At 41.4% G+C, this 25,017-nt stretch overlaps 1 protein-coding gene across 2 annotated transcripts in view; it reads right to left on the bottom strand.

The window, feature by feature from the left end:
* Positions 1-25,017, bottom strand: part of cdkal1 (CDK5 regulatory subunit associated protein 1-like 1) — a 287,599-nt gene that overhangs the window by 84,845 nt on the left and 177,737 nt on the right. For both annotated transcript variants that reach the window (XM_038711895.1, XM_038711896.1), the window contains one exon: positions 4,609-4,789. In XM_038711895.1, the coding sequence (XP_038567823.1) occupies positions 4,609-4,789 (181 nt within the window). The remainder of the gene's footprint in view (positions 1-4,608; positions 4,790-25,017) is intronic.

Below are 25,017 nucleotides of genomic sequence, written 5' to 3'. Positions count from 1 at the left end.
TCTTGCGTCCACAGTTAATCCTGTTGGATGTGGTTCGTCCTTCTTGGTGGTATGCTGACATTACCCTGGATACCGTGGCTCTTGATACATCACAAAGACTTGCTGTCTTGGTCACAGATGCGCCAGCAAGACGTGCACCAACAATTTGTCCTCTTTTGAACTCTGGTATGTCACCCATAATGTTGTGTGCAATATTTTGAGCAAAACTGTGCTCTTACCCTGCTAATTGGACCTTCACAGTCTGCTCTTATTGGTTCAATGTGCAATTAATGGAGATTGGCCACCAGGCTGGTCCAATTTAGCCATGAAACCTCCCACACTAAAATGAGAGGCGTCTCAGTTTCATTGTCCAACCCCTGTAGGTGGTCAAATAACACAAGTGTACACCCCAAATGCCACATTTGGGGTGTACACATGGTCCTTGTGTTATTGTGTTTTGACAGTTCACTTTACCATCTCATTATACAGAGCTCATTATACAGAGAGTCCACTGCTGTAAAGACTCTAGATCCTGTGGATATATGCCTAACCACTTCCTAGTGATTGCATCACTAGATGCCACCTCTGGACGTGTTCCAATCGTGCAATGACCCTACACTACACACTTTCACCTATCTGCTTTAAAGTCCCAAACCACCTTACATCATCTGTCCCGCAAGATAAAGTAAATTGAAGAAAACTAAATCACTGAAAACAAACAAAGTCAAACCTGTGTCCCATACTGATAAAAAATAAAAGGTGAATATCTGCACTTGCTTTTAAAAGGCAGAATGTGCTACATTAATGTAAACAGCAGACAGCGGACCAGCTTCACAGCCAAATGTTGACTTGCTCATCAGCTGCCACATCTAGTAAGTGAGCACTCAAAGTGGCTAATTACATTTCTAAGGGGGGTGGGGCCTCTTTAGGTCTCACAATGGACATGTCCCTGTAGCCTTTCCTTTCTGTCTCACTTTGTTACCTTCATCCATCTCCCTTTCCCTTTTAGCCTTCCTTCCCAACCTAAATCCTTCCTTACCTTCTCTCCCTCTGTCTCTGCTTCCTCCTGCATCTAGTTCTCCATCCATCCCTCCCGTGGCTATTCAACACAGTTGTGTTCCAGACAAACCATCTGGTGCACTTTATTAATGACTGACCCTACATGGCCTAGACATCGCCTAGCTGCCACCACTTGCTGAGTGTGTGTCTGTCTGTATGCGTGTGTATATGTGTGTGTAAGAACAGGTGCATGTTGACTGATGATGTAATGTAGTGTGCAGCTTTAACCACCGAAGCAGGTGTACTGCTTACAGGGACCTTAACGTATTATTCTGACTCTCTCTCTCAACTTTCACTATTTTCTATCGGGCACAGATAACTCAAATTTAAACATTAAGGAGACCAGTGAAAATACCAAATGCAGGGTGACAGTGTAAACACAGATCTTATTCTAATTTTTATCATATTCTAAAACAATTGCCCAAGTGAAGCGAGCCACCCCTTTGCTGTGCATTTCAGACAATTCATAATGCTTAATCTGTGATTTAGTAGGATGCTCATATTCATTAAATAAACAGTTGCCTGTGGAATGAAATCGTATAGGTACACGCTGACATCCAACTGCTAACAATAAAGGCCGGACACAGATGGAGGAGAAAAAGAGGAGAGGGGGGAGAAGATGAGAAGAACAGAAGCAGTGATGTGGTTGTCTGGGGATTGATCCCTCGAAGACACACTCAGCTTCTCCTCAGAGAATAGAGAGAGTTGGGGGAGGAGGGAAAAAGAGAATGACTTATGAAGATGTTCTACTTGAAAGAGATGTGTCAACACTTTGATGGTAAAGAGTGAGAGGGTGCAATGCAAGAAGAGATCTGACACATAGTATAGCATATAGCATAATGTAGGAGGTCAAACTAAAGGGAAAAACGTCAAAGAAGAACATTTCAGGCCCAAGACTCAATGCGAGATGTTTTTTGCTTCCTTCTTTGGGAACAGGATGCTCATATTTAGATAACTTGATACAATAATGCAACATGTGGATGTAAGTAATAATGTAAATAAGCAACTATGTATGGGCCTACTTTGAGTGGATTGGCCAATGAAAAAGTACCAAGCTGAGTGATGAATAAGCAGTGAAATAATTAAACAAGAACATACACTCACTGGCCATTTAGTTAGGTACACCTTGCTAGTACCGGGTTAGACCCCTTTTTCCTTCATAACTGCTTTAATTCTTCGTGGCATACTTTCAATAAGGTATTGGAAACAGTCCTCAAAGACATGTCAAAGTGACATGATAGATGATGCTGCAGATTTGCTGGCTGCACATACATGATGCGTATCTCCCGTTCCACCACATCCCAGCCTAAACCCTTAATAGAAGGCAGGATGGATCTATGCTTTCATGTGGTTTACGCCAAATTCTGACCCTAACATGAATGTAGCAGCTGAAATTGGGTCTCATCAGATCAGGCAACATTTTTCCAATCTTCTATTGTCCAATTTTGGTGAGCCTGTGCAAATTGTAGCCTCACTTTCCTATTCTTAGCTGACAGGAGTTGCACCCGGTGTGGTCTTCTGCTGCTGTAGCACATCTGCTTTAAGGTTCAACATGTTGTGCGTTTATAGATAGTATTCTGCATACCTTGGTTGTAAGTGGTTATTTGAGTTACTGTTGCCTTTTTGTCATCTCAAACCGGTCTGCCCATTCTCCTCTGACCTCAACAAGGCATTTTCGTCCACACAACTGTCGCTCACTGGATATTTACTTAACAACCATGCCACGTTCAAAGTCACTTAAATTGTAAACTTAACTTTCTTCCCCCATTCTGACGCTCGGTTTGAACTTCAGCAAGTTGTCTTGACCATGTCAACATGTTTAAATGCATTGACTTGCTGCCATGTGATTGGTTGACTAGCTACTTTTTTTTAACAAGAAACTGAACAGGTGTACCTAATAAAGTGGCCAGTGAGTGTAACTTTATTTAACCAAAATATGTATGTATAATTGTGCATCAATCCATGGTAAAAGATGAGCATAATGAACATAATGAGCATTAAGCACATGTAAAGTTACACTGCAGGGGCTATAGAGAGTATAAATGTTCAGAAGCATTTATTTTTATTTGTTAATTTTCTTTTTACATTTTTATAGATGAATGTGGCTCTGTCACAACAGTGATGCAGCTGAGAAACCTGTGTGGCAAAAGGTCAAGGGCTGCTGATGATGATGTGTTCAATTTTACTCTCTCGTTTATGCACATCTTTCCTAACAATTATGGCTTCATTAGCCGCTATTTCTTTCATTTGGCAGCAGATTTAGAGAGAAAGACAAAGAGAAAGAGTATCTGTCAGGAGTTGAGTGATTATACAGAGAACAATAAGAGGTCCAAATGAAGCTGCAACACCATGAGACAATTTGTTGCAGTTACTCTGCTAATGGCCTTTCGATCTTGGCTCCAATATACCTCTGACTTGTTGAAGTCAAGGGAAGAATACTTTAAAATTCTGCCTTGAAATAATCTTTAAATTTTTCGAACAAGAGTTAACAACCCTATTAGCAAAATTCCACCTCTTTTTTGGCAATTCTCATAGTAAGTGTTCATTTAATATCATATATATATTTATATATTGCAGCTTTAAGACTCCTACGTTTTCACACATGTTGACTTGACATGACTTATCGTATCACAATCACTTGCCAACTCAGTCCCTCCCAGGTGTTCTCCACTCCAACAACTTTGTAACTGGGACTAGGAAATCCAAACACACACACACGCACACACACACACGCACATCTACACGTTTTTCAAGAGTATATAATATTAAAATTCATACACAAGTCATGACAGAACTGGGACAGGCTTTTACATTTTCAGATGACAGGAGGCCTTGCCTGTGTTTCCTTAATACACTTGCATGCAAATTAGTGTGTTCACTTACAATATATGCACACACAAACAGCACGTACACACATTGTCAGTACAAATGGTTTTACCTACAATAACAAAGTATTACCGCTCATAAAAAACAGCTCCTGTTATATTTCAAGATTTAATTTGGTTAATCGTTCACTTTTTAAATATTTTAAATAATATGTTTTTAAACTAAATATTGTAGATCCCCCCCCTGCATTACACACACACACACACACACACACACACACACACACACACACACACACAGTACAGTTTTATTAATCACTTTGCAATGGCTATTTAAAAAGAAGGAAAAAGGCTTTGACACATTATTCTGCAACAGACATGTAAAAAAAAAAGAAAGAAGCATCTTACCAAAGCAACCAGAAAGAAAGCAGAAGAAAGACAGTCTGGTGCACCAGCTAAGTGTGCATGTATATACTGTGTCTGGATAACAATGCTCTTAGTCAGGTCATGTTTTCTGCTTTGCATAATTTACAGCCTTGCACTAAAGGTACTAAAGTAATAAGCTGGAGATACTGGATTTTGTAACTTGTGTCTAAAGGTAAAGTAAACTGCGCTACCAATGTGGCCACATCTCTTTCACACATGAGCAGCCATATTTAGCCAAATCAGATATAATAATAAACTTTATGTTGGTATGTCAGATGACTAGTAGTAAAGGAATCTCCGTTTCCTTGTCCACACATACCACTTGTGCTGGTACTTGCTCCATCTTGGCGGCAGGTGTACCGGGCCTGGGGTAGAACTGGTTGATGAAGAGACTTGGGAATCGGTAGAGTTTCACCAAGTCTACTGTTTCTTGGAAGTCTTCATCCGTCTCGCCAGGAAAACCACAGATTATATCTGTAGCAATGGTTACACCTGGGACCCTAAAAGAGAGACCAAAAGAATCTTTTAGGCCATATATCAAAGTTTTTGTTATTTCCCGGTTCTAAAATAATTTTTAAAGACAACTCGTATCGAGGTGCCATTTAGACAGGCACTTAACTTCCGCTTAACATCTGACGTTGCAAAGAAATAGCAAGCATGATCCTTTGATCTTCCCTGGATAAAAATGACCACTGAAACTAAATAATGTTATCAGAGGGATAAACAACCATGAAGCTATTCTATAGCATTTGGCTCCAACTCCAGTTCAGTCTGTTAGTGCCAACGGCTCGTGTATTTTTATAATATAATTGTAATTGTTATGTAGCTAACGCCACATAACATATTTTCATGTATTCATTATTTAATCGAGGAGCATCATGGAGGTCAACATCCTGTATTCCAGACAAAAAATGTGCAAGCACCACAGCATTAAAAAAAGGCTAAATCCTCTGCCTCCTGGACTTATTCAGCCAATCAAATCCTGATTTGCAAATTCTGCTGCCATTCGTTAGCTATTGATTATTGACCCGCTGCCTCATTGGATTAATCATAGCCAGTAGAGTGTGGGAATTGATGCAATGATTAGTTCTATGTGTTTTGTTTGTACTGACAGCAGTGAGAAGGCTTTTAAAAGAACTCAAAGTCATTGCTGTCGGTCAGAACACCATGCATCTCTACAGTGAGAGTGTTTTGACATGTTGGCATACGGTTGTAATGATTGGGCTTGATCCCCAAGGCTTTTCACATCATTCCCAATGGCTAATGAAGCAGTAAATGAGCAAAAATGGCTCAGGTAGCAATATGAGAATTCTACAGGAAACATTATTTAATTCATAATGTTGCTCCAAGCAGAGTCCACATTATTTGTGGAAGCTGGCTTTCGAATTGCCTGTTTTTTCGAGGATGTAGTTATTTGCTAGAGTGGCCTTTTTTCTCGTTAAAGACAGACTGGGAATGTTATAAATTCCAAAAATAATTGGGAATCATTCTTAATACAAGTGAGCCAAGCTATTGATTAAAAGGTTTCTAACATCAAACATCTAGATGCAGTGGAATAGGTGAGACACTGCAGCCGTTTAATGTAATGTGCAATGTGTTTTATGGCAAGCAGTCCGCTAAAAGAACCCAGTATGTCCTTTGAAAAATCTTGGAATGGAAGAGTAATACCATAGTGACTGCTTAAACTATCAATCCCCTGGTAATTTTGGCTTGCTCCTTTCTATTCACACCTTCATTTTATCTTTATTCTTGCCGCTCCTCTCTCTCACTCTTTTTTAAACAAGCAACGTTTTTAAGCATCTCATCCTTGATGTTGTAATTCCTAAACTGTATATGTTGCCAGCTACAGATAAGCATCTGGCTGAAAATGTGCTTACACAAAACAAGAGACAGGAACGAAATAAGAACATGCAGATTATTGTATCTCTTGCTGAAAATCATTCAAAACTGTACGTTTTCAGAAAAGAAACAAACACACATAAGTATACACGGCAGACCGATGGAGAGAGACAGCCCAAAAGAGACATTAAGAAAAGAGTGGAAAAGACTTTTTCTCTGCAATCGACAATGTAGTGGACCTAAATTTATTAGTTATGCATTTTAATAAATTTGAGAATTGATACCCAATTATGAATTATTATTCATAAAATCAGAATTTCCTCGTAAAGGGCACCACCGGAGTTGTTATAATCCTAGAGTCTCCGGACCTCTAGGTAGTTTTGAATAATTATACAATTATTACTAGTGATCAGTTAGTTAATAATCGCTCAATTATCTTAAATCAGTCAGTCAGTCTCATATCTAAAGGGTCAATTCTCTTGGCAGGAACTATAAATAGGCAACACACACAGCTCTTGATTATATTACAGTGAATTTATTCTCTAACTAAGGTGATAAAAAGATGGTTGGATACAGGGAACATAAACATTTGCTGAACAATGAGCCTGGAGGTTCGATTGTGGGAAGCATTCGACTCATACGGCATAGAAGAGCTACTGAAAGTAAACTAATGCTATATTTAGGAGTTAAAATGGACATCTGATCACAGGACGTGTGTTAAGTCTTACTGCTTGTCGACAGCCTGCTTTTGGCCTGTTGCACGGGTCCCACGCTAGCTGCCGATCCTGGCTTTTTGCTAGGGATTCTCCGGGGTTCTCCGTGTCTGATTGAAAACGCCTCCTCCGTCTGGCAATTCGGCTGTTTGCAGGTTTCCTTGGTTGTAGCTGGCGAGACCACGTGGCTTGGTCTGACCTCGGTGAAGTTGGCTCGACGAAAAAGGCTTAAAATGGAACTTGGTCGTTCCTGAATTAGTCCAGTGTAACTTAACGGACTCATAACTTTAACAAACAAAAGAAATAAAGAAAATAAAACAAACTGAAGGCAGATCGATGTCGCGGCACTTCAGGTGTGTAGCTTCAGCGAACAAAGGCCTGTTTGTTTCGCTGGCCGAGTCTGGGCGTGTTGCCTGGCGAGGCACGCCACGCGCGTGCCGAAGCATCCAGAGGGCAGAGACTAAGAGTGAAGAGTCTAGAGACTAGAGTCTAGAGACAGGTCGCGTGTCGCTCTTTTGTTGTCTGGGGCGTGGTTCCCCAGGGGGCGTCTCAGGTTTCCCAGGGACTGCCTTTCCAAACTTAATGTCTAAAGAAAAGAAATCTATTTGCACGTATTATAATCAAATATTTTCCACAATCGAACCTCAATGGTTGAACGGTTGTACTGTTCTAGGCATTTGGTAACAGGAAACAATTGTCACATTATTGGTCAGTATTTTTACACATTTAACCGCATTTCCGACGAGGGCATGTAATACTTATTTCGTCCACTTGGGGGAGCTCAGGTTACATGAGGAAAGCTTGGATTAAATCAAAGATCGTCTCTCCTTAGGAACCGGGGAATATTGTTGATTCATCCTTAAATTCAAGCTGGCGATTAAGAGTATAGTAAAACATTTCTTTGTCATCATTTCTAAAGGGATTTTGTAAGAAAGTATTATGAACAAGCATGATTACATTAGATGAAGGAGTGTCTTGCTGAAAATAAAAACATTGCACAAGTAACTTCTTTTCAGCACTAATATCAACAACAGATAGCAACAACAGTTAACATAACTACTCAATAGAGGCAAACGTATTCAGGTAACTAAAGATTTAATTAAATTTAATTAGATGCTTTGAGTCTTTTGGAGAATGCAGTCCTTTGTCATCCAAAGTTCAGTGTCTGGAACATGTCACACTTAGGTGAGACAAGGAGTATCCTTTTGATGTGGTAATAAAACAAAGAATAAGGTCAGTTTCCACGGAAACGTGTGTGGTGGGGTAAGTTTTGATAGGCTGTTCAGGGAGATGCCAATGGCTGGCTCGTGTCCCTTTGTCAGTTTAACAGTCAGGCCCCGCGTTATCAGCTTCGGAATCAAAATGGTGCCAGTTTTATGGTCGGGCTAGCACTTAGAGAAAGCAACTTTGACCCCTCCCCATCTTCTCTGGGGAGGAGAAAGGAATTTAGGGTAGCTCCACATTCATTCAATATAAAATGCACAAATCCACATCGTTGTTCACTACAGTCCCCCCTTCGGCCAAAATGTTCCCTCCGATAGGTAACGTTTTGGACGCAATGAGAAACAACATGTGTGGTTTGTCAGGTGCAGGTCGACTTTGTCAGGAGCTCATGATGTGTTGGTCAGCTGCTGGTCAGGTACTGATGATGCTGGTGAGGTGGAAGGAGTCAAGCAGAGCAGAGCAGGTGGCAAAACACAACATCTGTGATCAGGTTGATGTCCTTCTAAGGCTACTAATTCTGCTAGTCACTTAGGGTAACCCCAATTAGCTAGTCTGAAAGTAGCAGGTGCCTGCTGTGTTACTTAATCACCTGAAACAAAGTAAAGCGGAAAATTAATTTGGGAAGCAAAACAAATATCTTAACAAAATGACAAGTCGTGTGTGAGCATGACCAACATTATTTTTCTCAGAAATTCATGATATTCAGAACCATAACTGCAGTGAGCTTGAGGTTTGTTTAGGCTAACAGTCTAGTCTGAGGGTCTTTCAAAACAAATTTTATAAAAGAAGCGGCTTTTAGTCTGAGAGGAACTGTCTGAGTGGTTTCTATTTCTGCAGTTGCTGCAAGAAGATGTCTGCTCTGGAGCAGTATTCTTAATTGGTTAAGGAGCAATAAATTTAGACAGTAACCCCACTTGTGACTAAGTGGTCAGGTTGAGAGCGGCTCCACCTGGTGGGTGGAAATTTTTGGAAATTCTAATTTAATTGGTTAAAGACCTCCACTGGTAATTAGTGGTAGGTTTAAATTGCAACAGGGAGACACAGAATAGTGGCTAGAGCTGTGGGTGGCGGACCGAAGTAAAAGATACCTGGCTTCCAAGTTCTGTTTTACAAGGCACGCACGTGAACTCTAATGACCTTTTAACCACTAGCAGCTATCGTCCCTAATTGAGGATTTCTGTTAATTATTAATTTATTAGGACGTTATCGTCCCGACAAGTCCCATGGGATTTTTGTGAAGCTTAGTTCGGTCCAGACAGGTAATGTTTGTCTGTGACCACAGAAGGATCGGTCCAGTGGGGAGAGAACTTGTGTGCAAGTCTTCCTGTTCTCTGGCCGTCCTGTTTCCTTAGTGGAGCAGAGATGTGATGACAACTCTGTCCCCCCTTCGGAGCTTGTTGTGAGACGCATTTTGGTCGTTATAGACTTTGCATCTTTGTGTGCTGTCTAAATTATTTTGCCTGCGAGGAAATGTTTATTTCCTCTGGCTGGTTCAGTTAGGGGTTCCCTCCTGTCAAATTGTGTCTTTGACAAGGGAAAAGAAATGCCTCTCCGTTGTAAGGAGGCTCTGTGTGATGGTTTTGCTGGTTGAGACTGGCAGCAAACCTTACAGGTTTTGATGTAGTCTGCTACATCTTTTTGCATGTTTGGCCAATATGCTACTTGTTTTAGTGCATTGTGTGTTGCACTGAACCCTTCGTGGCTTTTGTAAGGTGAGTCATGGGCGTGCATGAGCATCACCCCCCTGTGGCTCTGAGGCACCACGAACGCAGGTGAAGTGCGGGCGTCTGAGACATACGAGAGAATGCCCGTGACGACACGCAAAGAAGAGCGCACCAGGTAAAGGTGTTTCAAGCCAGGGATGGAATCAAGCTCAGTGTTGAGACAGGCTCTGCGTCAGAAAGGCAGAGGAGCATTTTGCTAATGGCGGGATCAAGAGTTTGAAGCCGAATTAGGTCAGAGTCACCAAGAGAGTCAGGGCTTGAATTTGTGGCGCAGGGGCGGCTGTCACAGACAAGCCTGCTGCCTGGGCTCTGGTGGCATCGCAAGTCATAAGGGCGGGATGGGTGGGGAGCAAATCCGCTTGGGAGTGCTGGGGTGTGTCTTTAACAGCACCCTGTTTGCCTAGTGCTGTAAACTTGGTGTCAAGTTCAGCTGTAGGATGAATATATGTGGTGTCTGACCCCCCTCTCATGCCTTTATGTAAAGTCATGGAGGATGGCTCTGGTGAAGTGTTGACAGGGAAGGCGGTGACAGTTTGTGCACCCATCTGTCTGTCATTGGTCATGTTGCCTGTGGGAACAGAGTCGCTGGTAAGCGGCAAAAAGAAAGGCTGACAGTAGCCTTTGAAGGCTCAGTGTGAATCACTTCCTTAGAGAGGTCAGGAGGCAAGGAAGAAGGCATGTGCCCCATCTCTGGAGTCTGAGCTCACAGTCATGAGTGTCGGTGCTGATCGGCCAATCCAGTGGAGTGGTTTTGGGGATCAGTGCGTCATTTGAGTGGTAACTAAAGCACAGAGGCGGGTTTCTCGTTCTGTGATGTATTCAGACAGTGAGATAGGCAGGGTCGTTTCACCTGTGCCCAGATCGTCAAGTTCTGAAAGTCAAGCAGTGGCTCAAAGCGGTTAAGGAAGTCTTTGCCAATGAGTAGAGGAATGGCGTCAAATGGTGAGACATACACCGGGTGGATGAGGTCCATGGGACCGATAGACATGTGGACTAATGTCATGGCTGTCAGATTGAGGTTTTCAGGGCCGAGTGGCTGGACCTCAATGTCACAAGTCTGTAGTTTCAGGTCTTTGTGGGAGCGGGTCATAGCCTGTAGCTGCCTGAAGAGGGCTGATGACATTACAGTGATGTCTGCAGCTGAATCAAGAAGTGCTTCCTGCACCAGAGTGTTTTCAAGTGTTACAGGCAGGTAGAATTTCCGTGAAACTCCCCTTTCAGTAAGGTGACACAAGAAGTGTTGGGAGGGCGGACTGCCCTGAGTGGCTTTGGACTCTGTGAGAGGATTCTCTCTTGAGTCGGACTGTACCACCAGGAGTGTCCTGGAGGGAGCGGTTCTCTCAGTCCATCTGTGTGAGCGTGTCAGTCGTTTTGACAAAGTGTCAGGAGAAGGGGACTTTGGCTTTGCAGCAGCTGCGGCCAAGTGCTCTGCCTTCTTGTCTTCCTGTTTGGACAGGGTTTGGAGCAGGCGCTTAAGCGCTGTAATTTCCTCCTTACTAAAAGTGGGTGTGTCAGACTCACTTTCAGTGTTATCGCTATTTGTGTCTCTATAGTGGGATCTCTGGAGTGTAGCTCTCTGAGATCGCCTGTCCCAATTGTTTTGGGATTGTGATGCTTGTGTCCCCCCTTCCGTGAAAAGAGGTGGGTTTCACAGCGGTTGGGCGTGTACCTGGGCCGATGGGTTTCAGGCCTCAGATTTTGGCTCTTCTCAGACCAAGATGGCTCTGAGTGACGTCGACCATGCTCATTTTGCTGAGGCAGGCTGCACCTCTGCTTCTGGCTTGGTCTATAATTCTGGGAGGTGATGCAGGTTGACGCAGGTGTTTCAAGACCAGGAGCTCGTTTTGGCTCCACCTGTAGGGAATTGATGCTGAGAGTGAGGACACCATGGGGCTCAGGATGCCTCGTCATGGTGAGTCTCTGCTTTTCAAAACCTTTTGTAGCTAACTCGCGTAGCTGTCGACTGGTTTGGGTGCGTGGGCAGGCTGCCACACCCAGATGATGACTGGTAGTGGGGTGGAGGTTTTGGATAAAAAGATATTTGAAGTTTAACTCTTCCTCCATATCGGGCTCATTTTTGGTACCAAAGTACGCTTGTCTGAGTCGGTTGTAGTACTGCTGAGGAGGTTCTGGCCTCCCTTGCTTAACAGCAAGTGCAGCTGTTAGACCTGATTGTGCTGTCAAGTCAGAATATTCCTCTACCAGTGCCTGGCAGAGCGAGTCATAATCTTGTCTGACATACCTGGGCTGGCGTTCAATAAAGCTGCTGACCTCTCGACTAGATGTCACCTTGATCAGGTAAATCTTGTCGTCAGTGGTGGCAGCAGGGAATTTCCGCAAGTAGTATTCAATATCTTTTAGATAGATACTGGTCTCATTTGAGCCTGTAGCTCAGGCTCGAAGCGTGTTATGTGGCGAGCGATTTTGTCTAAGTCCCTGTCAGAGGGGCTTAAGTCATGGTCAGCAGTGGCGGCGGATGCAGCCGAGGGGAGTAAGCCGTCTTCACCTGAGTAGGTGGAGGGCTATTTCTCTGGCGCTCTGTCGTATGATCCTGTGGGATCAGTTGTGGGAGTGGTCGTGGAGACCATCCTCCTGAGGCTGGCAAAGGGGAGCAAGCCTTGTCTCTCTCTGGTGGGAGTGTTTTGTAGGAGGGAGTATGTTTGGCTGTCTCACATGAGAGCTGGAACTCTCTTCTGGTATCAGCCAACTCCTCCTTGTTTTCCTGCTGTAGCGGGGATTGGGTTACTCTGTCCCTGTCCTCTAGCTGTCTTCGCATTTCTTGCATGCGTTTTTGGTCAGCTTCTCTAAGTTTGCTATAAACCTTGACTCGTAATTTTAGCTCTTTAATTTCCCCCACTGCTTGTCTAAGGAGGGTTTCTGATTGGTCAAGAGATTCAGTTGTGTCTTTAACTTTACTTTTGGTCCACTCTAACTCCTGTTCTTGCTGAAAGAGTGAGTGTTCAAGCTGATTGGTCTTTTCCTGCAGCTCAATTTTCTCCTCATCGACTCCACCCTCCTGTGGGAGGTGGCAAGGAGCTTGTAGGTCAGTGATGCGTTCTTCCGCTTCACTTAGTGACTGCCTGGTGTTTTCCAGCTGCTGTTTAAGCTGGTGCGTGTGCTTAGATTGGGCAGACATTACAATAGCTAGTTTTCCTAGCATCTGGGACAAGGCTTTGTCCTTTGAGGAAGTGGCTAGAGCAGTTGTTACCAGCTCTGCAAAAATTGTTTCAAGGTTCACCGCATCGGTGCCTTGTAGTTGGCTTGAGTAGCCAGGTACCATGGTCTCGGTCATGTGGGCCAAGATGGAGTCAAAGTGTTCCAGTGGGTCGCCCCCACTGGCTGCCACTAAGCGTGGGTCTGCCATGTTCAAGGCAGGTGCTCAAGTGGTTTGGTTAAGGACTTTGCTGTGAGTCCAAATCAGACAACAAACGAGTGTGTCAACTCAGAGGATATACCTACAAATACAAAAATAAATGGGTGTTGCTTCTATAGCTTCCTGGAGCTGTTGATGTTCCTTTAAGTTAATTTGGAAGGCTGGAATCTGAAGAAAAGAAGGATCAAAATCAAATCTATGGACTCAGTTATACAATTTGCTTTAACAAAATCAGAAGTGGACTACAGGTGTTAGCTGGTACAGCAGACCTGAGCCAGTCAGTTAAACAGAGTTTCAGCTAGTGTGTTTACTAGTTGAGAAAAGGGAATGTCAGGTTGGAGAAAGCTGACTTTCAAGTCAGACTTAAATGCCCAAACTGAAAATTCAAATTTAGGGTGAAGGCAAAAATAGGAAAATGAAATTAAATCACACTTGGGATTAAAGTTAAATGCTATAGATCAAATCAAAGTTCATGTTACAACTAGCTTGACAATCAAAGCTCAAAGTCCTTAATGATCAAAGTCAAAGTTGGAAAAATTGTTTGAGAAAAATTAAATTTTAGAATCAGAGTTCAAAATTGGAAAAATTAAAATTTGAGATCAAAATAATTAAATTTCAAAATCAAAGTTCAAAGGCAATGAGAATAAACTCAAAGTTCAAAGTTACATTAACAAAAATCCCAGGCTGATTAAAGTGGATTAAATAAAAAAATCAAAGCTGATTAAACTGAAGGTTTTTTAATTACCCTTGGTAATTATCAAGTTATCAAAATTCCAATTGCTATAAAAGTCAGAGTCCAAATTACATTTATGAAACAAGGATTAAAGAAAGCCTAGTTGGAAAGCTATCAATTCAACTTATCAAGCTTAATGTGGGTTTCAGTCCAAACAACAAAAGGTTAACAAAATTCAAATCAAGATGTTATTCTGCATTTATCTTATTTCCTGCAAGGATCAAAAATACCACTACAGAAAAGGCTTCAAAATGACAAAGTCAAAATCAGGGATATTGCAGCAGTAATGAGAATAAAGCTTTTTATTCAAATACAGCTGGATCAAAATTAGAAAAGCGAATCTTTGAATAAAAGATTGCATCAAAATTAATAGAACTACTCAGTGTAATCCTAGGTTAGGGTACTAAACTGGCTCAGTACCTTGTTACAAGCAAACACCCAATAGATCTTTAAAAGTTATTCAAGGAAAAAGGAGAGCCTGTGCTCTATCCTACACTTAAGGAGTAACACTCCTTATTAATTTAATCTGAGAGTCGACACAATGGTTTATTGTCTCAAGTTAACAAGATCTATCACCAAAGTCTGGTTTAATTCACTCGATTCAAACGCTCATCTCTGTCACTGATGACGCTGAAGTCGATTTAATGCAGAGCATGCAATTTATTCCGCCAGCCAGTAGGGGAGCTGTGGCTCCGCCTCGGGCGCGGCCTATTTCTCAATGTAGAAGAAGAAGCGGCTTCCTCTCTGGTCCTCGGACCCAACAGCTGTTAGCTTCAGGCTAACGCAGTTAGCAAACCGTCGTTGCAGCAACGGCAGTAAATCAGAACACTGACGGACACAGTCCCGCTCAAAATGGGGGAAGGACTCGCTCCTTTGTTTCAATGACTCAGCTTGCTTTCAAGCTTCGATTTAGCGTTAACTTAGCTCGGTAGGTACAACGCTACAGGCTAAACTCGGCGTCTTCACGCCTGTGACTCCACTGCAGGGCAGCTGTATTTGTTGAAGTAGCTAATTTCAACAGGATACCGGAGTTTTGCATATAACATAACAATCCACGGCTCAGCGCGTCAGACTGTTATTTATAGCCGCAAACAAATCACATTGGCACAGCGCAACTGTAATCTGTCTGCCTCTTATTAGGCCTTAAAATTATCAATATCGGTTAAGTTTCTCTCAACCAAAAGGGCATTTCATCCACTCGTCAGTGGAGATGTGTGTAGCTTTAGCTCAGATTTCTCATATGGCAACGTTACAGGGATGCATTCAGTTTAACATTAGCTCGGCCCTCATAGCTCAGCTCACTACAGCTCTGTACTGAACAACAAAGAATGATGGCCCTGCGGCCAAACAAGTTGCACAAAGCATTTCATTTCACAACAAAGAACATGGTCAAAACTCACACACTTTCATCACTAACGTTAAGTTAAGAGGGAAGACAGGACAGTTTCTAGGGAGCAACTTACTGGGCGATAATTATTTCAGTGGCAAAATTTTGGAGGGAAAAATTTTCCTCAATAACTTCTCTGCATCAGGGCTGTGTGTATAGTCTATTATTATAGTATGTCACAAGGCCTCACACCGAAGGCTCCATTATGTAGTGGACCTAAATTTATTAGTTATGCATTTTAATAAATTTGAGAATTGATACCCAATTATGAATTATTACTCATAAAATCAGAATTTCCTCGTAAAGGGCACCACCGGAGTTGTTATAATCCTAGAGTCTCCGGACCTCTAGGTAGTTTTGAATAATTATACAATTATTACTAGTGATCAGTTAGTTAATAATCGCTCAATTATCTTAAATCAGTCAGTCAGTCTCATATCTAAAGGGTCAATTCTCTTGGCAGGAACTATAAATAGGCAACACACACAGCTCTTGATTATATTACAGTGAATTTATTCTCTAACTAAGGTGATAAAAAGATGGTTGGATACAGGGAACATAAACATTTGCTGAACAATGAGCCTGGAGGTTCGATTGTGGGAAGCATTCGACTCATACGGCATAGAAGAGCTACTGAAAGTAAACTAATGCTATAATTTAGGAGTTAAAATGGACATCTGATCACAGGACGTGTGTTAAGTCTTACTGCTTGTCGACAGCCTGCTTTTGGCCTGTTGCACGGGTCCCACGCTAGCTGCCGATCCTGGCTTTTTGCTAGGGATTCTCCGGGGTTCTCCGTGTCTGATTGAAAACGCCTCCTCCGTCTGGCAATTCGGCTGTTTGCAGGTTTCCTTGGTTGTAGCTGGCGAGACCACGTGGCTTGGTCTGACCTCGGTGAAGTTGGCTCGACGAAAAAGGCTTAAAATGGAACTTGGTCGTTCCTGAATTAGTCCAGTGTAACTTAACGGACTCATAACTTTAACAAACAAAAGAAATAAAGAAAATAAAACAAACTGAAGGCAGATCGATGTCGCGGCACTTCAGGTGTGTAGCTTCAAGCGAACAAAGGCCTGTTTGTTTCGCTGGCCGAGTCTGGGCGTGTTGCCTGGCGAGGCACGCCACGCGCGTGCCGAAGCATCCAGAGGGCAGAGACTAAGAGTGAAGAGTCTAGAGACTAGAGTCTAGAGACTAGGTCGCGTGTCGCTCTTTTGTTGTCTGGGGCGTGGTTCCCCAGGGGGCGTCTCAGGTTTCCCAAGGGACTGCCTTTCCAAACTTAATGTCTAAAGAAAAGAAATCTATTTGCACGTATTATAATCAAATATTTTCCACAATCGAACCTCAATGGTTGAACGGTTGTACTGTTCTAGGCATTTGGTAACAGGAAACAATTGTCACATTATTGGTCAGTATTTTTACACATTTAACCGCATTTCCGACGAGGGCATGTAATACTTATTTCGTCCACTTGGGGGAGCTCAGGTTACATGAGGAAAGCTTGGATTAAATCAAAGATCGTCTCTCCTTAGGAACCGGGGAATATTGTTGATTCATCCTTAAATTCAAGCTGGCGATTAAGAGTATAGTAAAACATTTCTTTGTCATCATTTCTAAAGGGATTTTGTAAGAAAGTATTATGAACAAGCATGGATTACATTAGATGAAGGAGTGTCTTGCTGAAAATAAAAACATTGCACAAGTAACTTCTTTTCAGCACTAATATCAACAACAGATAGCAACAACAGTTAACATAACTACTCCAATAGAGGCAAACGTATTCAGGTAACTAAAGATTTAATTAAATTTAATTAGATGCTTTGAGTCTTTTGGAGAATGCAGTCCTTTGTCATCCAAAGTTCAGTGTCTGGAACATGTCACACTTAGGTGAGACAAGGAGTATCCTTTTGATGTGGTAATAAAACAAAGAATAAGGTCAGTTTCCACGGAAACGTGTGTGGTGGGGTAAGTTTTGATAGGCTGTTCAGGGAGATGCCAATGGCTGGCTCGTGTCCCTTTGTCAGTTTAACAGTCAGGCCCCGCGTTATCAGCTTCGGAATCAAAATGGTGCCAGTTTTATGGTCGGGCTAGCACTTAGAGAAAGCAACTTTGACCCCTCCCCATCTTCTCTGGGGAGGAGAAAGGAATTTAGGGTAGCTCCACATTCATTCAATATAAAAATGCACAAATCCACATCGTTGTTCACTACAACAACATGATGCATCTTTAATTACATTAACTTCTTGCATCTGCAACCGCATGATAACCTCTGACCTATTGATGAGTTCCAATTGGCTGTCATTAATATTAACCAATGGCCTGCAGGCATAGGCATCCTTGACCTCTCAGATCTGCCTGACAAGTACCCTTACGGAAAAGTAAAACTAAATAATAATTAAAAACAAAACTAAGCATGGAATGGTTAAACGCATGAATTAATGAATAATTCTCTATTTGTGATTAAAATGTACCCCCAAGCAGTGGTTCTAAAACCCCTGAGTATTTAACACAAAATACATGGTTTAAATCCTTTACTTTGTTAGGTAAACAAAGGACTATTTGAATCCTGTAGGCTTTTTACAATAATTAATCAAGAAAAGCCTTCGGAAAATGGAAAGATATAGTTCATTTTATGGAGCCAGGGTACCTTACTGTGTCGTTGTGTATGCACATTATGGTCATCAGTTAAGTAATTGTTTTTGTAGGCAGGCGGGTTTAGTCCAGGAGCCACAATTGAGAAATGTTGTGCTGCCTATGGGGTCTAACAGCAAAAAACATTCTTCAGGGATAAAGGGAAAGTTTGAATAAACTGAAATTATTTATTGCTATTTAATTCCCTTGTCACAAGAGTATAAAATATCTATAATACGCTCCCCCAAGCTATTTCATTAGTGACAGTGGGAGGGAAGGTAAATAAAATTAGCAATGCGAACAAACAAGCACATTTCTTTTCTGGCCCCAATTGATAACTGTGTCTTTTGCATCTCCCCAAGGCCTGTATATCCAATTTGCTATGGTCCTTTGGTGGTAGTGGTGGTGAGGCGGTATACATTGTAGGTAGCCAGTGTGTCCTTTTCATTCTTGCAGCAGTACTGAGAAAATTTACACCACTGCTGAAAGAAATGTGCAATTCAGGCCAGGGGTGCAAAGTAACACATGGAGATAGAATACTGAGAGAAAGAGCAGGGAGAGAGACTGGTGTGAATTGGCTTCTTGGATTATCCTAAGGTGGAGGCTGAGAAGGAAAAAAAATAACATGCACACATACTGTCATTTTGACACCTCTGTCTCTCCCAGATCTAAGGGTGATGGAGGTGTGATCTGTGATACTAATGAACAAGAACCACACGGATACTCTCCTTGTTAAAATGAGAGAGGAGAATTGTATCTTGTTATTGTTCACCTTTCCGAAAAAGAGTGTGCGGGAAACAAAGAGGTAGATACGGGGACAGAAAAGGAGAAAATCAAAAAAAAGATGACAGATTAGGTGTCAGCTCAACTTGCTTTCAATTAAACTGATGCAGAAAGAGGGGCTATTGTTAAAACTTTACAACTGAGAAAAAGGTTTGTATGTCTAATCTGATATGAACTTTTGTCAGAGTAATAGATATCATATTAACAGTTGATGAGATCTGGTTGTACCAATCTATCCTACTTCTATCAGATCACATTTTGATATCAATTTTGTTTTTAATCTCTAAAACCTCTTCATTGTTCCAATCCAATGTGAAGTATAGCTCAAACAGAGATTTGACTGCAACTACTAGAAAGATATATGCAAATTCCTGTTTGAATACAGCAGACCATCTGCATGTGGGGCATTGTCACATTAAACCAAGACACATCTGATAATACACATAGGTTTTAAAAGGGATATATTAGTTTCTAACCAGTATACTGAGAGCACTAGATGCAGAGTAACAAAAAACACTCACCCCAGTGTGTGGAAAGGAGATAATCAGAGACAGAGCAGAAAGGGATCTATCAAATGTGATATTATCTGCTATGTCAAGCCCAGAGAAAGAGTTAACAACGATTAGTAATGAGAAGAGAATGCTAACAGAGAAAGTGTTCTTCACCAAAAAACAAAGAGAAAAGAAAAATAAGTGGCATCATACAGCCCTTTATGGAAACCCTAAGTGGCCATCTATTCAAAATTTTTTTTTCTCCTCCAGTTTCAGGATAGCAGGATAATTTTCTCAAGATAATGAATGTTGTTTTCCCGTGATAACGGTATCATTTTACTCATGATCTCGAGATAACTGAAGGCAAGTGTGTTTGTTAAAGCAATTTCAGAATCAATTTCAGTGTCACTTGTCAACTCAGTTAGAGCACAGGACTTGCAGTCAAAGGGTGCGCATTCGATCCTCAATATGGAGAATTTTTTTTTTCTTTTCTATCTTTTTTTTAATGATCATCTTCAACAAAGTTCTTATGAGTAAACCATTTCACATGCTCACAATAAAGCATGTGCTGGAATGTGTGCGTCCCTGCAATTGGTCCACAACCATCAACCTTTGGACTTTTCATGTCCCCATCATATCTAGGCAGAGGAAATTCCTGCCTTCTCATTCAGGGGAATCTATTTAAACATTTCCTGACGGCTATTTCGGAACCTCTGATATAGCCGTGTGTGTGACTGAATTGCCCTGAACCCCTTCAGAAGAACTTTGTTGAAGAGGATCATAAAAAAAAAAAAAAAACACAAAGGAAGATAAAAAAAAGTGGGGATCGAACACATAAGACTTTTGACTGCAAGTCCTGTGCTCTACCAACTGAGATAACCAGTGACACTGACAGCTTTTGTGAAATTATCCTTAAGAAACGCACCTGCCGTCCCCTGTATCAAACTAGTGTTTTGTTACCGATATCATGAGATAATTATCTCGTTATCATGGGACAACGGAGGAAAAACATATTTGAATGAATGGCCACTTAGGGCTTCCATAGCCCTTAGAATACAGCTAAAGAAGACAAAATTAAGAGCAGGAATTAAGACTCATGTTGGATATAAAAGAAAAGAAAAAGTGGGGCATCACAGTTTGTCAAGTTTCATCAAAATAAAAAAAATGTATTTAAGACACTGTGATGAACAGGTATGTATAGAAAAATGAGGCTCAACATTTTATACCAGGCAGCAGTTAAATGAAGAATTTAAATCAAATTCCCCAATGCTCATCACCCTTATTGCCTCTTTAAAAAGCATCTTTGAATGCATGCTAAATGCTTGTTTATTTAAGCTACATGCAATTACTTCTGTTTGACAATGACTAATACTATGAATGATCTGTTTTAATGGAAAGCAAATACCATGTTATGTACATGTCTGCATGATGAAAGAAAGGAGGAGGACAGCAAGCAGTCAGTCGCTAACCTCATGACTAACGCTGGGTTTCCTGAAGCTACTTCAGAATAAACACAGACTACAGCCCCTGAAGCCCCTAAATCAAAAGAGATAATAAGGCAGGAAAATAAGTGTGTGTGTGTGCTTTGGTCCTGTCATTTCTCCCCCTACTCCATGGAGGCAGAGATCACATCCCTGAAGACAGTAGCCTCTATTAGCCATAGAGCGCTTGCAGTCAGAGTTAGCATTTACACAGCGATAATGTGTTCATATGAGACTAAAGTCTTTATATTAAAACTCGAGATAAGCACACAGCCAGCTGCCTCAATGGGCTGAATTAAGCTTCATAAAACACACCATTGTCTTCAGCAAAATTATTATCAACTCTTTGTTTGCGGAGGCCCTCACACGTACATATGAGTTTCCGTATACATACAGCCATCCTCTTCATCATATATTCAAAATATGTGCGTGTGTATGGAAGCGTGTTTGCACAACAGATGCCTGTGAGCGGCCCCCATGCTAAGATGAAGGTGAGACCACTGGAAAATAAAGATGAGTGTGGTGTGGAGGTGTGGAGAGGAAGGCGATGGGTGGAGGTATGGAAGGATGAGAGACCATCTGGGAAGGTAAATATTTACCTATTCATCTGTCAGAAAGAGACCATGCTACCCATCTGTGCTGCAGTGTGTGTGTGTGTGTGTGTGTGTGTGTGTGTGTGTGTGTGTTCTCTGAAATGATAATGTGTGGCACACTGGGGCCGCTGTAGCGTAGGAGACGGACAGTGAAGGGAAAGACTGGCAGGGCGATGAGAAGAGGGAGAATAAGATGAAGATGGGAAAAGAGATGGCCATGGGGAGATATTTTCATCAAATGTAAAATAAAGTTTAGAAAGCTGTAGTCTAGGAAACCCAACTGCTAACATAATCACATTAACGTGTAATCTGAAGGCTTTACTGTAATGTAAGAGTGTGTGACGGAGGGAGAAAACAGCAGCTGGGATGAGAGTGAAAACAAATTCTGTGAGGACTGAGTTTGAAGGTTATAGAACAACAACATATTGTGTGAAAATTACACTCCAGTCAGACATAAACAATGCTCATGTGAGGATGAGTGGTGACGTTTTCACAGTGGATGTTCTCAGAAGAGCCATCTCTAAACGTTCCAGGTCATCTCCTGACACCACAAAAAGTTGAAACCAAGCATGAACCTCCAGGTCTGAAAAGCAAAATATTTGTTAAATGACCCTACTTCCCACTTGATTTATTATCTCAGTAAACACTGTCATAATGAGTTCTCCATCTCAATCGCTATTTTCAAGTCTTCTTCAATACAGCATGATGTTCATTTAGTAAATGATGGTCCCATTTAGAGGAAAATAGTACAATAGTGCAAGATATGCTTTAGGGCCTACCTTGTGATCGACAAGTTGCTAACATGCCGACCTGTCAATCAGGCTAGAGGCGACTGGTATCCGCTGCACTGTGTACATTTAACCAGTGCTGTTTAAAAAGCTTATTAGGATTAGTTTTTCATTAAGTACATTTTAGCCAAAACCAAAAATAGCATCCTGGTTAAAATCACAGTTAACAGGAATTTCGGATGCACCTTGCTAACCAAGCTAGCTACCACCACCGTCTTGTCCAAATATAGTCATGTTTCGGTGCCTGGTTTCAAAAAATCAAGATGGCCAAAATGCCAAACTCGAGGCGTGAAAACCGAAGTCCACAAACCAATTGGTGACGTCACGGTGACTACATCCTCTTCTTTTATTCAGTCTTTGGCTGGAGCAAGTTACATCATCTCTTTGACCTCACATCTGAATTGTAAAACCATAGTTGTTTTTCTGACTATCACCTTAAGTGCATTCATCTGGCTCAATGTTACCATGTATCCCTGTAAGTAAATTGTAACAAAGAAAATATTAGACACTTTGCCAGACTGTCCCTTGTTACATTGTCGAAATGTAAAATGAGAAAGCCCATTTTTCAATGACTAATGCAATTCCCTCTGAACTGTGAAGTAGCACAATGTGGTTGCTGCAATAGTTACGGTTCTTCAAAACGCTGCCAATTACTCAGGGACTTTCAACTCTTTACTTTACTTACTACACTTAATATACTTGTCAGTGATCATCTATTCAACAGATGTCTTGCAAAATGAACTTGACCAGAGTCTGTGAAATACTGTAATAATGGCAAAAAAAAAAGACATCTGCCATCAAGCTGAATTGTGTACCTCATCAAATCCCTCTCCAATACACAATATACATAACAGCACAGTTTTAAAGGTCATTTGTACCTTAGATTGCAGCGATTTACTGAGATTAAACTTCTCCTGAAGATGTGATCACCACCTCAAGAACATGCACATCATGTCATATGCTTTACGCTGATCATGACTGCTGCCTGAAAAACATTTAATGGCAAATTGTCAGGGAAGTTTAATAAACAGTTGTCATTTGCATCATGTTACACAGGTCTGTTCTTTCTTTCTTTGTCATCTTGATTTGTGTAGCTTGATTTTCTCTTTAGTTTCTACAGGTGTGGTTTTCCATCCTCATTGACGTGTTTTTTAAAAATTGTTTTTCATACTAAACGTTTTTGCTGTGATATTGCTATACTTTTGTGTATGTATTTCATTATTATGTAAACTAAAAGAAAAAACATTTCATGCACATAGTATTATATATCTTGCAGAAAATGATTTCTTCCTAAAGGGGAGACCAAAGAAACCTAAGAAAGGGGGAAAGAATAAGGACACTTGTGAGGAGTGTGAGAAATCAGTCAGACACTTAAGTGTTTGATTTAGCAGTGGCAGCTGGAGGTAATGGCACTGTCGTGTAGCAGCTCAATTTACAGAGACAGAGAGAGAGGGAAAGAGGTCTGCTTGGTTATCACTCACTTTCCTCAACCACTCCCACCATTAAGGATGAAGGAAGGGACTGTATAGACTCAGATGGCTGAGGAGGTGCCTGGTAAATAACCAGATAAGAGGAGAATTTCAGACAGTTTCAACATGTAAAGCCAAACAATGGTTCTCACTGTGGCTCTAATCAATGACCGTAAAATGACTATGGATACCTTAATAATACCGTGACCTAAAAACCTGATAACATCTGGCAATAGAATTGAATGGAGATCATGTTGTTGCCTAATTCAATCTGTTCCTCAGTGCGCAAGATGCTGTGTCTGAAACATTTGATCAAAACAGGCATTTCAAGTCCAATTCCAAGGACAGTGATGAAATGTGTTAATCTCCTTATATTAAAAAAATAGCTCAAAAGCACCAAGTAATGCAGGGTGTATGTAAGACAGTTGGTAATTGCATTCTGGCATTTTGCTGTAAAATGATTCAACAGCTGAAGGATCCAAAAGATGCAAAAGCTGACTGTAGAATGCTTGAGCAGATTGGAGAGGTGACAGACAAATGATTGGCTGAGAGACAGAATGAGACAGGTGATGACTTCAGTTGGCCTGAGAGGAGATGTCAAACTGTCAGAAAGACTTACTCAACCTGCATCCCTAGCTCATTCTTTCCTTAAATCCTTGCTTACTCTCAGTCTTGTTGTGGGTTTAGAAAGTGGAGTGTGGAATGATTTTCATTTCACTTAGGTGAAAACCCTACACATGCACAAACACTCGAGCAGGCAGGGCTATACTGAATGCACTGAGACGTGACAGTGCTCTTGAGTTAACAGTCTCGTTCATAGCGTCATACTTTATCATCTTTGTCCCTTAATCATCATTTCCTGGTAATGGGGACAGATGAAATTCAGTTTAAAATATTTGGCAAAAAAAGCCATCAGAAATGTGTTGTGCATGTCTGGGCTGTGGTTTTTCCAATAGGAAACCAACTCATATTGGATGAAAGTCCAAATAAGGTGTGTAAACTCGTTGGCTATGCCATTAGTCCACTAAGTGAATATCAAGTCATTTGTCTCTAAACCTGCAGTGCAAAATAACCTCTGTCTTTCTATGTAGCAGGTCATTTGTAAGGATTGAGGTGGCTGCTGTGGAATGAACGGAGAGCCAAGTAAATAATGATCCCACTGGAGTCATCAGTAAACTTTATCATTTAATGAAACAGCCTGAACACAGCAGAGCAGAACTGCAGTTCAGTTTAACACACACACTTACACAGGCAGACTCACACATACTTCATTAGGCTTGGAGAAGGATAATGAGAACACACACACACACACACACATTTCATTAGTCTGAGGGAGGAGTAATAAGAGTGCACATATACCACAAATCCATCCACACACACACACTTTTATATTTACACACATACACACTACATATATATGTAGACACGGCGCTGTGCAAAATCTTTAGGCAGGTGTGGAAAAAATGCTGTAACGTAAGAATGCTTTCAAACACACAGTAAAAGTC

This window comes from Micropterus salmoides, unplaced genomic scaffold (assembly GCF_014851395.1).
Source record: "Micropterus salmoides isolate LMB-PRFRI ecotype aquatic unplaced genomic scaffold, ASM1485139v1 Ms_hic_scaffold_11, whole genome shotgun sequence".
NCBI lineage: Eukaryota > Metazoa > Chordata > Actinopteri > Centrarchiformes > Centrarchidae > Micropterus > Micropterus salmoides.
This window is presented reverse-complemented; position numbering and strand designations above follow the sequence as displayed.